General features: G+C 31.7%; 1 protein-coding gene across 1 annotated transcript; it reads right to left on the bottom strand.

Moving 5' to 3' along the window:
• Positions 1-1,820: 1,820 nt before the first annotated feature.
• LOTGIDRAFT_104953 (hypothetical protein) lies at positions 1,821-13,215 on the bottom strand (the record flags this gene model as incomplete). Its single annotated transcript, XM_009057294.1, has 10 exons — positions 1,821-2,079; positions 2,471-2,621; positions 3,385-3,560; positions 3,908-4,070; positions 6,159-6,334; positions 7,929-8,094; positions 8,511-8,686; positions 10,221-10,386; positions 10,790-10,965; positions 13,070-13,215. Coding segments are annotated over 10 exons (1,755 nt in total), but the record flags the coding sequence as incomplete, so codon positions are not given.
• Positions 13,216-14,352: the final 1,137 nt, after the last annotated feature.

Consider the following 14,352-nt stretch of genomic DNA (forward strand, 5'->3'; position numbering starts at 1 on the left):
ACGCAAACACGAAGCGAGCACGATTTATTTTCTTAAAACTGAAAGAGTGTAGTTACATTAAACCATTTTTACTAAACACAAAAAGATCCAGTCTAGCTGAGATAGCAGCTAAGAACATACTTTATGCCGAAATACCCCCAAGCTTACGGAGTGTCTCATTAGCCGATTAGTATAGAACAATCTAACCTCTAGCCCATTGGGCGAATTATTATTTTATCTAATTTCAGATCAAAACAGAATAAAACTATCCAGAAGTTCAAGACTGATCATTCTAAAGTCTAATCTTCCACCCTAGGTCTGTACATTTTGGAGAATAAAACCGTCCCTACCAGAAATTTAATTGATAGATTTTTCAAATTTAGGAAATTCTATCGTTTAAATGCACGGTAAGTAGTAGTTATATACATGGTTTTCGAGGTGCATGGGCTTATACACCTACTCTTTTTCGAGTGAGGCTCCGATGTAAAGCCGAGGAGAATCTCACTCGAAAAAGAGTTGGTGTAGCAGCCCATACACCGATTAAACCATGACATTTACAACATAGATAATTAAATACGGATAATAATTTAATTAATTTGAAAGAAAATAATTTGAAAAGTTGTGAAATCGCCCCGACAGAGCCCCACACAACTTGAATGAACAATTATCAATTGATGTATTAACGCTGAATTTCATGACCTGAAAGGCACGTCCAGATTTCTATCAATGTTTTGATTGGCTACTAATAATGGGTGAACCAATGAGTTCACAGGACATTTGATAAATAGATCTCAACACCATTTGTGGAAGAATATGACACGAATCGAGTCTTATTTTATCTTATCTATATACCAGAAACAGGAAATATTATTTTACCATGTGATATGGAAATCAGAAGACCAGATAAGTTTTTTGCTGCTTGTTTCCCCTAGAATACACACATTGGATTAATAGAACTTGGTGAACCTTGTAATGTGCTTATTTTTTGAAAGGATTATCGGTGGGATTATTGTGAATTTTGTGGAAAATTATCAAAAGAAGGAGGATTGAAAAAAACAGGAGAAAAAAAAAGAGCACTATGTTTGAAAGACAGACAATGAAGAAACTCTTCCAAAGATAAATTTTAATAAAGATTATGAATTAACTGTTATTTTTATTGCATCCCGCCATTTTTGGGGGCAAACCTAAACTTTTCAGATACTCAGCGGCATACAATTCACAGAAGTGTAGATGTATCGGAAAAGTGTAGGTGTATCACGAAAAGTGCATGTGTATAGGATAATAACTTACTCTAAAGATAATATATTATATTATATAGGCTAGTTAATAAATGCATTATAATTACACTATATTATAATTGTTATAATTATGAAGTAAATGCTTTAAATTGTTACTTACAGTATACAGTAACATTAACCTGTTCACCATGTTGTTTAGTAATATTAAGTTCACTAGAAATTAAAGTTGTAGAAGCATTACACCAATAAATACCACTCTGATTTCTCAATGATATTGTCAAGGGTTTAGTTGCTAACTGTGTTGTATTATTAGGTTTATACCATAAGAATCTTGTTGGTGAAGGATTGGAATAAACAGAACATGTCAATTCAGTGGTTAATCCTTCCTTAATCTCTAAACTGTCTGTAGATATAGTTACTCTTGGACCATCTGCAATATTTTAATCGATATTTAACTTTACATTTTGTTTTATTTCTCTAGATGGTACAAATTACGTTGACATCTCTCCGGATGGTCCTAAATTCGCCAATGATCGTTAGTAGTTGGTTTAATTATTGATACTAAAATTTTAAGAACAGGTATCAGAATCTATTAATTAAGCTCTATCTGCTTGTAAATTTAAACATATAAGTATATACATGGAAAGGTGGAAAATGTAGAAGAAATACTCCAGATAAAATTTGAAATATCAACTTACTTCCACATATTACCCCAGCATCTTCATTATGACTACAAATATGATTTCCAAAACCAGAGTGCCGACATTTATATAAGTCAGATTCTGTTCCATAACACCGTAATCCATTTAACCATATCTTTCCGGAACCTTGACCAAAGTAGGCAACAGACTTTGGTATAGCTCTTGTTTTAGACAGGAAAAAATATACTAGATTAAGAGTTAAGTCTTGAAATTTTAATTGTTTAATTGTGCTAAAATATCGATAATTTTTATCCTATTATGGAAATAGTTAATTCTCGGATTCAGAGGTACAGTGTAGAAGCTGTATGTAAAACATAGGTAACAATATAGGTTGCAATATACAGGTGACCTTGGCTGGAACAACTATAAATAACACTGTAAATATACTGTGCATGTATTTTGTAACTGCTTACGAACTTAGTATACGACAATATAATAAAAAAAACGGACAAGTTGTATGTAGTCGGTTTTTTGAAGAAACCCAATGGGAAAAGGGGGCGAAATAAATGCCGAGTTATAATTTGATTAAATTTCGTCCTATTGCATACTTACATATTGTTACCTAATTGTCGACATACAACTGTGGCATCATTTTCATCCCAACCATCATCACATACAGTTCCCCATTCACCATTATAATAAACTTCAACTCTTCCTTCTCTTGAATTTGATCCGTTCACAAGTCTCACATTAAAAGTTGTTGCTAAATATATTATAATGGAATATTCGGTAATCTTTTCTAAACTTGAATCCGGTTCACTTGGTTTGTGAATTTTACAGAATGACTAGCATATTTTTATTCAGCGTTGTAGAATAATAAATAAAAGCTATCAAATTGTATAAATATAAATGGGTGTCTGTTGCTCATCCCAATAGTAAAGACATTAATAACAAAACCATACATATTTAACCCCCACCAAGAACCTCAAAAACCCAAAACACACACAAACAAAAGCCATATCAAATCGACGACGTCTTTCACACCGAAGGCTAAACGACCATACGCTTCTGAATGAGAATGGTTAAAAATCCAGTTAACCTACCGACTAAGTGGACGTGAAATATACTAGTTGCTGAATAGAAAAAAGCGACTAAATGCTTCAGGACGGGTTGATAGGATTCGCAACTAACCTCTCACAACAACAATATGTGAATACAATACAATATAACATGAAAATCGACATTACAGATATTATATTGGCTTATCAAATTTAATTGAATTTAAGAATTACTTAAAAGCATATTGCAGATGCCCACTATATTAACTATGTGTTAGAAAACTATGAGATATAAAGTGTGACCAGTTCGTTGACGATGTAGTTCGTTGTCCTGATTATTATAGGATTATGACAAAGATTGAAAACATCTCATCATTAGGTCTATTACGAACTCATTATTGTAAGATAAGGCAAGGTAATTTCCATTCATACTTGTTAAAACGTTTAAATAATTCTATATCATCATACCTTCACATATCACTCCAGCATCTTCATTATGACCACAGTTTTCATTACCAAGACCAGGATGTTTACATCTACCTAGAGTTGATTCGGTTCCTTTACAACCCACGTTATCTAACCATATTTTCCCTGTTCCTTGACCAAAGAAGGCTTTTGTTTTAGGTATAGCGTTTGTCTCTGACCTGGAGTAAGATAAATTTAAGTAAATTAATACAAATATATATATAAAATGGCTGCTTATATAAATATCAGTGAGCGAGTACAGATAAGAGACTGTCTTGTCTGCTCAATTTTGTTATCTCGTGGTTAAATTGTTTTATTATTCGAAAACATTAACCTTAACCATTAAAACAAGCCAATGTCAAAAGATAGACAAAACATTTGATGTCTCCTTTGATCAACTCGAGTAACTTTGTTTCCCTGTTTGTACGAAGCATAAGTAACCTTGTTGTAATACATGTTCCTTGTAATTTGATTCTAACAAAAAAATTCCATATGGAAATTATGCACTATATCTGTCTCGACTTACATATTATAACCTAATTGTTGACATACAACTGAGGCATCATTTTCATCCCAATCATCATCACATACAGTTCCCCATTCACCATAAAAAACTTCAACTCTTCCTTCTCTTGAATTTGATCCGTTCACAAGTCTCACGGTTGCATGTAATTCGGTGTTAGTTGTTGCTAAATAATTATAAATGAATAATCAGTAACCTTTTTCGTGCATCAAATGTTGCATGGATCAAATTCACGTTAGCTTTTAATTGTCCGTTGATAAATCTACAAAACAAACTATAACATACTCTATAGGTGATAAGAAAGAAGGAACGACCAGCATATTATATCATTTGTCTAGTGGGAATTAGCAAATGTTAATTAAAAATAGAACAACAAAAGCCTTATGAAAAAACGTCTGCGGTGTTCTTTTTATAGAAATTTGTTCCATACAATACAAGCAAAAAAAAATCAAATTCGTCTGATTTTTAATAATAATAATGATTATAATAAACTCAAGAACAAAGACTATAACTAAATATGTAAATATTTTTTCGATTTTTCTGATTTTCTATAGAGTTCACCCTTGGTTACAAACACTCCCACTAAGTTTCGTCAAAATCCGTCAAGAACTGTGCCTTCTAGAGTGCATACGAGCATTTGTCCGTCGGTCCATCCGTCCACAATTGTTCGTATACACTCTACAAGTCACAATGCTTGCCTCGCACAAACACTCTACAAGATACAATTCTTGACGGATTTTGACAAAACTTGGTGTGAGTGTTTGTAATCACACAAGGAAGAAACCTGTTGAAAATCAGAATAATCGCATAATATATAATATGAGTTAGTGCCCTATAGTCCTAGTTCTTGAACCCCATTGAAAATCTGAAACGTTGAAATATATTTAGTATGAGTTATTGCCCTTTTTCCTGAATTACTCTGGAAGGGACAATTCTTAACGGGTTTTTTGAAACACGTTCAATTTTCAGCTCTTAAACATTCCATATGGCCCAATATGGTATTCAGTTCAGTTTCATCCCAACAAGTTCAAAAGAAGTGTAAGACAGAAGGATATGAATATTTCACACTGGTGATTATTACAGTGCTGCCAAATATTTTATTTCAAAATCAAAGCCGTCAGTGAGCGTAAATTACTTTGCTTGACAAGCTGTCTTTATTTGTCAAACATTTAAATGGCCAATATGAAGTCTTCTCTCTTTGAAAACAAATTGTGCATATTACGAAATTTAAAGTAAGACATGCTTTGGTGTAAAACAATTAGTAACAAAGATATCTAGCTGTTACTGAAAGATTATATCTGAAAGGATAAATAATGGGTTTTCCTTCTGTCTGATAACAGATCTGTAATGATATTAGACAAAATGTAAGTTCTAAAATTATTTAAATGCACATTATCTTGTATTAAAACTTCACATGGGGACCTACAAATGAAAGAATGGTAAACATTAATAGAGTGACACTTATTGTCATGACAGAATTGCTGTAAAAATGGTTAAACTTGTTGCACCTCATCTGGAAATTAATGGACTTAATTCGGGGAATACAGAACCAACAAAAAAATTGATATCGTAATAGTTGGTTAATAGTTTTCAATAAATCCTTATAGGCAATTACACATTCTTGAAAGGTCGGTGATTTCTTGCTGAATTTCCCCTACACGGAGCACAATGTTTTTGATAGAGAAACTTCTCCAAGTAATTATAATAATCTTTGTTTTAGTTCACTTGTAGATCCCCTGATGGTATCGATGACACATAATTATTGTCCTAAGTTGTCCGATATTCGTAATGGAGAAAAGGACTTCACTCGAGAACGTCCAATAATAGATTCTGCATACACGATTGATCTTTGAATGGGAGCGTTGTACAATAATGGGTAGTTGACTTCTAAAGGTTCTTTGCTTCTTAATCAGTTTATTTACTTTATCAAAATTAATAGAGTAAACAAATGATTCGATAATATAATATTCCGTTGTATGTATTGTACAACTACTATAGTAAATCCCATTTTGTGCAGGATTTTACTTCTAGTTTGTCCAGAAAAAAAAATTGGATATCCTCGCAACATGCACTGGACCAGTCAATGAATATCAAACATTTATAATATTTTAAAATGGTCCATAATATTCACTTTGTTTTATTAAAAAACATATCAGACGATATAAAAAGCGAAATTTGTCTTTTAAATAAATCAGTGCTGTTAGATTTCCGCGAAGATCTTAAACTATTCTCATTAGGTTTAAAATCGACTCACCCAAACAAATCACTCCAGCATCGTCACGATGGCGACAATTTTCAATGCCAAAACCAGAATGTTTACATCTACCTAGAGTTGATTCTGTTCCATTACAATCCACGTCATCTAACCAAATTTTTCCCGTTCCTTGACCAAAGAAGGCTTCCGCTCTGGGCATAGCGTTCGTCTGTGACCTGGAAAAAAGAAAGATAAATATATATATACGACAGTGTCTTAAACATCGCATCGCATTTTTTTTGCTTGTGTTACGGTGGTAAGCTTGTAATTCTCGCCAAATGGTAACGGATAAACTTGCTCAGGTACCAAAAATTTGCTTTTTACAAGAAAAAAAAGATTTTGAAAAATGTATGAAATTATTAAAATTGAAAGTTAATAATGAACCATTAAAAATATAGGAATAAATTTTACACTAAACAAAATATAAATTTGAATTTTGAAAATGAATTGAAAAATATTGATACAGTTATTTCAAAATGGAGTTCAAGAAACCTTACTCTTATAGGAAAAATTCAAATTATGAAATCCTTTATGTTACCTAACATTTTGCATCCATCGAAAGCAATATATGTACTAAAAAAAATAATTAAAAAATTCAATGAAAAAGTTTATCAACTTCAATGGAATTGTCCAGTCAAAAAGAAAATAGTAAATCAAGATTATACAAAATTGAATTTGATCGATCTTCATTTATTTCTAAAATGTCAAATTATATTTTGTATAAAAAAAAGTCATCAATTTGTTGTACACCTTTTAACTTCATTCTAAAAAATTACGGAGGTCAACTACTTGTTGTGTGTAATTATAACAAAAACCTAAAAATTAACATATCTTTCTATAATTAATTGCTTGAGGACTGGAAATATACTTATACTAGAAATATTGATAATCTTAAGAATCAAATGATATGGAATAATAAAACATCTTATTCAATACTTATGATTATAACTTATTCACGAAAGGTATAGTTCATGTTGCTGCTCATACAATACCTGCAAATTTTACTTTGTTATCTTATTATACAAAACTTCAAAATCAACTAAAGAAAATGACAATATATTACAGCCTATCATTTTTCAAAATATATTAGATGATATTGGCAACTTGATACAGAATATATAGTAAAACATTAGACATAATTAAACCTAAGGATGTATATGACAACTTGATCAAACTTGAATATTTAACTCCTAATTGTAAAATGGCAAAATCTCCCAGAAAAACGAATCGATTACAAATATGTCAAAGATTTACCATGAACTTTACCATTTGTTCCAATTCAAAGCTACGAATTTAAATGGAATTTAAATTTGCATTTTGGAATTGTGGACAAAACGAAATTTAAAATCAATCCACAATGGCTCTTTGCAAACCATTTCATATAATATTTAGTAAAATAAAATGTAAACCTTCAAGTATTAACCCTAGTAAACTTGACCTTTTGTAGATATTTAAATAAAATAAAGAACTTAGAATTAAACACATTCCCTGATTCAAAAGTTTACACTGAAAAATGGAAAAATATACAAGCTGTCACTATACTTCTTAAACAACGTGTTTTTATATATTAAAATATACGGGATCTATAGTTTGTTATATTTGAAACTCTACCTATATTTATGTTTGTATGATATATACGTATCACTAAGTCACATTTCATTTTATAATGTAACATGTATAATTTGTAAGTGTACCTGTTTAATACAGAATATCTAAAAAAGAAGAATAATCTTCATATGAGAAACATCCACTAGGTCTTTCTCGACTTACATATTGTAACCCAAGTGTTGACATACAACTGAGGCATCATTTTCATCCCATCTATCATCACATACAGTTCCCCATTCACCATTATAATAAACTTCAACTCTTCCTTCTCTTGAATTTGATCCGTTCACAAGTCTAACATTAAAGAGCCATTCGGAAATAGTTTTTGCTAAATAAAACGTAATTGGGACAATCAGTAAGCTTTTCCGTGAAACTAGAACTTGGATTAGGTTCACGTGATCTGTCATTTTGGCTGAATAACATAAAACAATGACTAGGATATTGTTATTTGTAAAAATTAGAAAGTATCAAATAATAATATAACTGAGAATCATGTTACATATTAAAATCAGATTCTTATCACTTTGTGAGGTTATGGTAACGTCCACAGGACAAGATATTGGATATTGAATATCAAACAACGACAATTTATTCAGAAATAAATACAATTTATGTATCTGTAAATGGTTCACAATCTATACTGTTTATAAAAATCAGATTCTATAAAATGTGGGATCCTGTCCTGGGTGTCTAAGGATTTCTACAAAGATACAAAAATCATCATTAAGTTTAAAATTTACTCACTGGCACATATCACTCCAGCATCATCAGCATGACGACAATTTTCAATGCCAATACCAGGATGTTGACATCTACCTAGATGTAATTCTGTTCCATTACAACCCACGTCATCTAACCATATTTTCCCGGTTCCTTTACCAAATGTAGCTCTTGTTTTCGGTATGGCGTTTGTCTGTGACCTGGAGGTTACATTAATGTATGTACATTTTTTATACATAATATATACTTAATTATATAAATAAAACATTAGTATGGATATGCTACTCCTCTTTAATTTAAGCAACGTTTCAATTGCATACAGGAAATGATTCATTTCATTGCTTGAAAAAGATTCCTGTATGCGAATTGAAACGTTGCTTAAATTAAAGAGTAGTATATCTATAATAGTGTTTTACTTATATAAAAATTGAACGCGTTTTCAAGAGCAAGATCAATAACTCATACTATATATTTATCGATTTTTGTTATTTTCAAAAGGGTTTATCCTTTGTGGATAACAAACACTCATGTCAAGTTTCGTCCAAATCTGTCAAGAGTTGTGCCTTCCAGAGTGTTTACGAGCAAAAAATTGAAAGCGTTTTCAAGAACAAGGGCAATAACTCATACTAAATATTTTTCGATTCTTATGATTTTCAATAGGGTTCATCCTTGGATGATTACGCACACACGCCTGTGTTGACAAGCAATTGTGGACGGACGGACGTGGGTGACGGCAATATACGCCCACGTGAAATGGGGGCGTATAAAAATAGCGGTTTGAATATGATCGATTTAATTTATTTCTAAATGTCTATCATTTTTCAAAATGTATTAGATGGTATTGACAACTTGATAAAGAAAATATATAGTAAAGCATTAGATATAATTAAACCTAAGTATGTATATGAAAACTTGATAAAACGTGAATGTTTAACTCCTAAGTCTATTGAAAAGTGGCAAAATCTCCCAGAAAAAACAAATCGATTACAAATATGTCAAAGATTTACAATGAACTTAACCGTTTTCTCTAATTCAAAGCTACGAAATTGTTATTATAAGTATTTACATAGAGTAAAATACACCAATTAAAAACTGTTGAAATGTAAATTAACAGAATGCTCACTTTGTACATTCTGTAACTCCTGTCCTGAAACGATTGAACATCTTTTTTTCTTTGTCCTTATGTTCCATGTGTATTAGGTAAATTAAATGAAATTTTATACATAAGTGAAATTAAAATTAGATTATCTCCAGAATATTTGCATTTTGGAATTGTGGACAAATCGAAATTTAAAACTAATCCACAGTGGCTCTTTGCAATGCAAACCATTTCATGTAATATTTGGCAAAATATTATATTTACAAATGTAAACTTTCAAGTATTAACCCTAGTAAACTTGACTTTTTGTAGATATTTAAATAAAATAAAGAACTTAGAATTAAACACATTCCCTGATTCAAAAGTTTACACTGAAAAATGGAAAAATATACAAGCTGTCACTATACTTCTTAAACAACGTGTTTTTATATATTAAAATATACGGGATCTATAGTTTGTTATATTTGAAACTCTACCTATATTTATGTTTGTATGATATATACGTATCACTAAGTCACATTTCATTTTATAATGTAACATGTATAATTTGTAAGTGTACCTGTTTAATACAGAATATCTAAAAAAGAAGAATAATCTTCATATGAGAAACATCCACTAGGTCTTTCTCGACTTACATATTGTAACCTAATTGTTGACATACAACTGAGGCATCATTTTCATCCCATCTATCATCACATACAGTTCCCCATTCACCATTATAATAAACTTCAACTCTTCCTTCTCTTGAATTTGATCCATTAACAAGTCTAACATTAACGAGCCATTCGTTGTTAGTTTTTGCTGCATAATAGAACACAATAGAACCTTTCAGTGAGCTTTTCCGTGAAATTATAACTTGGATCAGGTTTATGTGGTTTGTCAATTTGGCAGAATAACCAACTATGACTAGCATAACTGTTATTCAGTATTGTAGATATTAAAATCTTACAAAATGTTAATATAACTGAGAATCATGTTACACATTAAAATCAGATTCTTATCACTTTGTGAAACCGGTTATCAATAAATATCAAACAATGAAAATTTACTCATATATATACCATTTTTATCTTCTTTATTTGATTTTAATTGTATTCAGTTTTGTCAAATTCGTCATGTGGCATTGAAAGAATCAGATGATATACCAAGTTCATTTATGCTTTTTCCACAAAAAAATGTATAAGTTAGTTAAATAACAACTCACTCGCACATATAACTCCAGCATCTTCATTATGACCACAGTTTTCATTACCAAGACCAGGATGTTTACATCTACCTAGATCTGATTCTGTTCCATTACAATCCACGTCATCTAACCATATTTTCCCTGATCCTTTACCAAATATGGCTCTTGTTTTCGGTATGGCATTTGTTTGTGACCTGGGTGTTACATAAATATGTGTGAATAATTCTAAATATCATATACTTGATGTTTATTTATTTTCTATTTCGGGGAAGTGCGGTATGGGGGGGGGGAGGGTGGTAGGGGTGTTTTCTCATAAATTTGAAGCTATGTAATACCAAAACACACTTGAGGCACAAAAACTACAAAAAAATACTTTTTCATTTCTTTTTTTTTAAACGTACAAATGTCAAAAATCCAGTCAAAATGCAGTCATTTTGTAAAATCAGGATTACTTGACATATAATCTTAAAAAAATTATTTTATGATTTATGGAACTGTTTTTTGATTTGTTTGCTCAGACATAAATTGATCTGACTGTCAGTTGGAGTTCGGGGGAGAGTAGGCGAACGCCGCTGTCCTGGCAAAATTTCCGTTATTGGTCTCTGCATGACGTTGCACGTCTCAAATAGCCCAATTAGGTGCGGAAAAGTAGGACGTAAAACCCTGTGTATTTTATATGCCACTATATTATGCTTTTCAACCACATGCTTAGAGTCTGGTGTAACAGCAATGTCTGCCTCTACAGATATAAGAGTTCTATCCTGAAATCGCAATTATGATGGAGGTGAACAGTTGCCCAACTTGATCTGTACGATATGAATACTGCTTTTGTGCAGCACCAGTTAGAGGTTCATCTCTTCTCAGCTATCTATATGAACATTCATATGGATCAAACATCATCAAACATGAATTAGCTCCACGATTCTTAAAGATATTAAAGTTATTACAGCATAGGATTGTTGGCTAAACAACTGATTGCAGACTACTGTTTAAAACAAAAATACTTTTTCTGGCAAGTTTGATTGTTAACTCAGTAAGAGAACCAGAGAACTCTTTATCGTAAACACCACCCTTGAAAAGATAGCTTGCCAGGCAAGGTAACATACGCTCACCGGCAGCTGTCAGAAATGATCATACAGTCTTTAGTTACTAAAAACGATATAATGCATTTGTTGTTTGAATTCATTGATGTATATTTTGACTGTTGGTTATTTATGCTGAGTTTTTCCACAATATTTTTTACAATCAATATCAATAACCCAAATACACCAAATTTCATTTATATAGAATAAAAACTATAGTCGCTTTTGTGCTCACACACAAATTTTGACACGTATTGACTAAGTCAAGAACAATAACTCAAAAAACGTTCATCGAAAAATCTTCAAATTAGAATTGGTCCAAGATTTCATCAAAATAAATGATAACACCAAATTCCATTTAAATCGGAGTCTCTGTAGTCTCACACACACGTATTGACTAAGTCAAGAGCAATAACTCAAAAAACATTCATCGAAAAATCTTCAAATTCGAAATCTCATCAAAATAAATGACCACAGCAAGTTTCATTTAAATCAGATAAAAACTGTTATCTCTATTGTGCTCACAAGAAATGTTAACAGACGGGACGGACGGACAAGGGCGACGGCAATATACGCCCACAATTCCATGAGGGCGTATTAAAAGGGTGGTTGGGGATCAAGTTAATTCGCTTAGAACAATTCAATCACATTGTTGATATTCAGAACATATTTTATTCTAAACAGTAACATTGGGTTGACCCCTGTGCATTGTTCTTTTATTATAGACGTTAATGGTCTTCAACTTGTCATTATTATTTAGCTTGGTATCTGTGAGTTCTACCATTCATAACACAATTTGATAAATTGGAAATGGTTGCCATTTTGGAATTCGGGAATTTTATTTCATCATTTTTTTAGTTTTAAAATTTTTAGGTAACTATTTATTGAATTCGCATGCGTGACTTTTTATATATACTAATACCGCAGGGAAAGGCAGCAATTCACCTTTTAAAAGCCCTCATTGTATTATAGCTAGTCACAGAGTAAAATACCAGAGAGAGCTGTGATATATGGCCTTCAAAAGACGACTTTAGGCCTTTATCTTTGCTATTAACGTTATATAATTTATGGTTCTTATTCGTGAAACGGGAAACGAAGAGGATAGGGTCTGAGAATTAAACTTTGTGTTGATGAATATACCAATTTTTCTAAGAATATCAAAAAAAGAAGAATAATCTTCATATGAGAAACATCCGCTAGGTCTTTCTCGACTTACATATTGTAACCTAATTGTTGACATACAACTGAGGCATCATTTTCATCCCAATTATCATCACATACAGTTCCCCATTCACCATAAAAAACTTCAACTCTTCCTTCTCTTGGATTTGATCCGTTCACAAGCCTCACATTAATCGTTGTTGCTAAATAAAATATAATGAAATATCAGTTCCGTGTAACTAAAACTTACGGATTGTGTTCACATTTTTACAAGTAGATAGAACAACTTCGTCTAAAAATCACATTTCTTTTCTTAAGTGAAAGGCCACTGAACGAGTTGGTATAAATCCAACCAACCTACATACTACACCAACCGGATACCCGGAAGTAAAAAATGCAAAAAATGGGCATTACTTATATCATGGACAAATTCAACAATAATCCATCCTAATATGAGAAATGCTAATGTTCACACATTGTTGTACATCGGTTCAGACTTACACCAACCACCACAGAAACGTAACATCATTCTCGTTTAAGCGTTCGTTTTCAATCGGACATGTAACAGGCTACCTTTTTAATGGGACATCAATACGAAAGGAGAGAAAATTGTCTTGATTATCTTGATTTAATGGAAATGGAAATCTTGGAAGCTATTGCCGAAATGGATAATATATAAAGAACAAAATAAAAATCAGAAGTGCGCATTAGTTGGATGGTAGTATCGGTTCGAAACACGGATATTTCATAATAAATTCAATTCATTTTAATACGTAAATGCGAACTGTGTGAAAAATGTTAATTTATGTATCCTTTCCACTTGCTGTTTGTGGCTGTTTATGGACTTCGACATGACTATACTGTCACAAACTCACAATTCGTGTTGCACAAGAAAATGTAAAACGATTGAGGCATGGAAGGTACCTACCTCATATATTCGTAATGTGGATGGTATAAAAAAGGAAAAAAAGTCAATTTACCTGACGCCCGAATTAATATCAATCGCGAACATGCAATTACAAACAGAATCCACCTTAGAGCCATGACTTCATAGTGAATATCTCTTAAAACGGTGTGAAGGATTTAACCAGGAAGCATTCTTTTGCTAATGAAATATGACACATACCAGGACGTCACTCATAATGCATTTGCTGTTAGATAATGAAAAGATATTATACAATTATACCGCATGAATAACTTTAAATTGCATGGACACATATGTATAGTATATAGAAAACACCATTGTGGGGTTTTAAAGGGTATATGTGACAAAGCGATTTATTTTGAATTAGCCAGTATTCAGGTTAAATCATGATATAACTCACACTAGTTTTCTAA

This window comes from Lottia gigantea (genome assembly GCF_000327385.1).
Source record: "Lottia gigantea unplaced genomic scaffold LOTGIsca_3, whole genome shotgun sequence".
In the NCBI taxonomy this organism is placed as follows: Eukaryota; Metazoa; Mollusca; class Gastropoda; family Lottiidae; genus Lottia; species Lottia gigantea.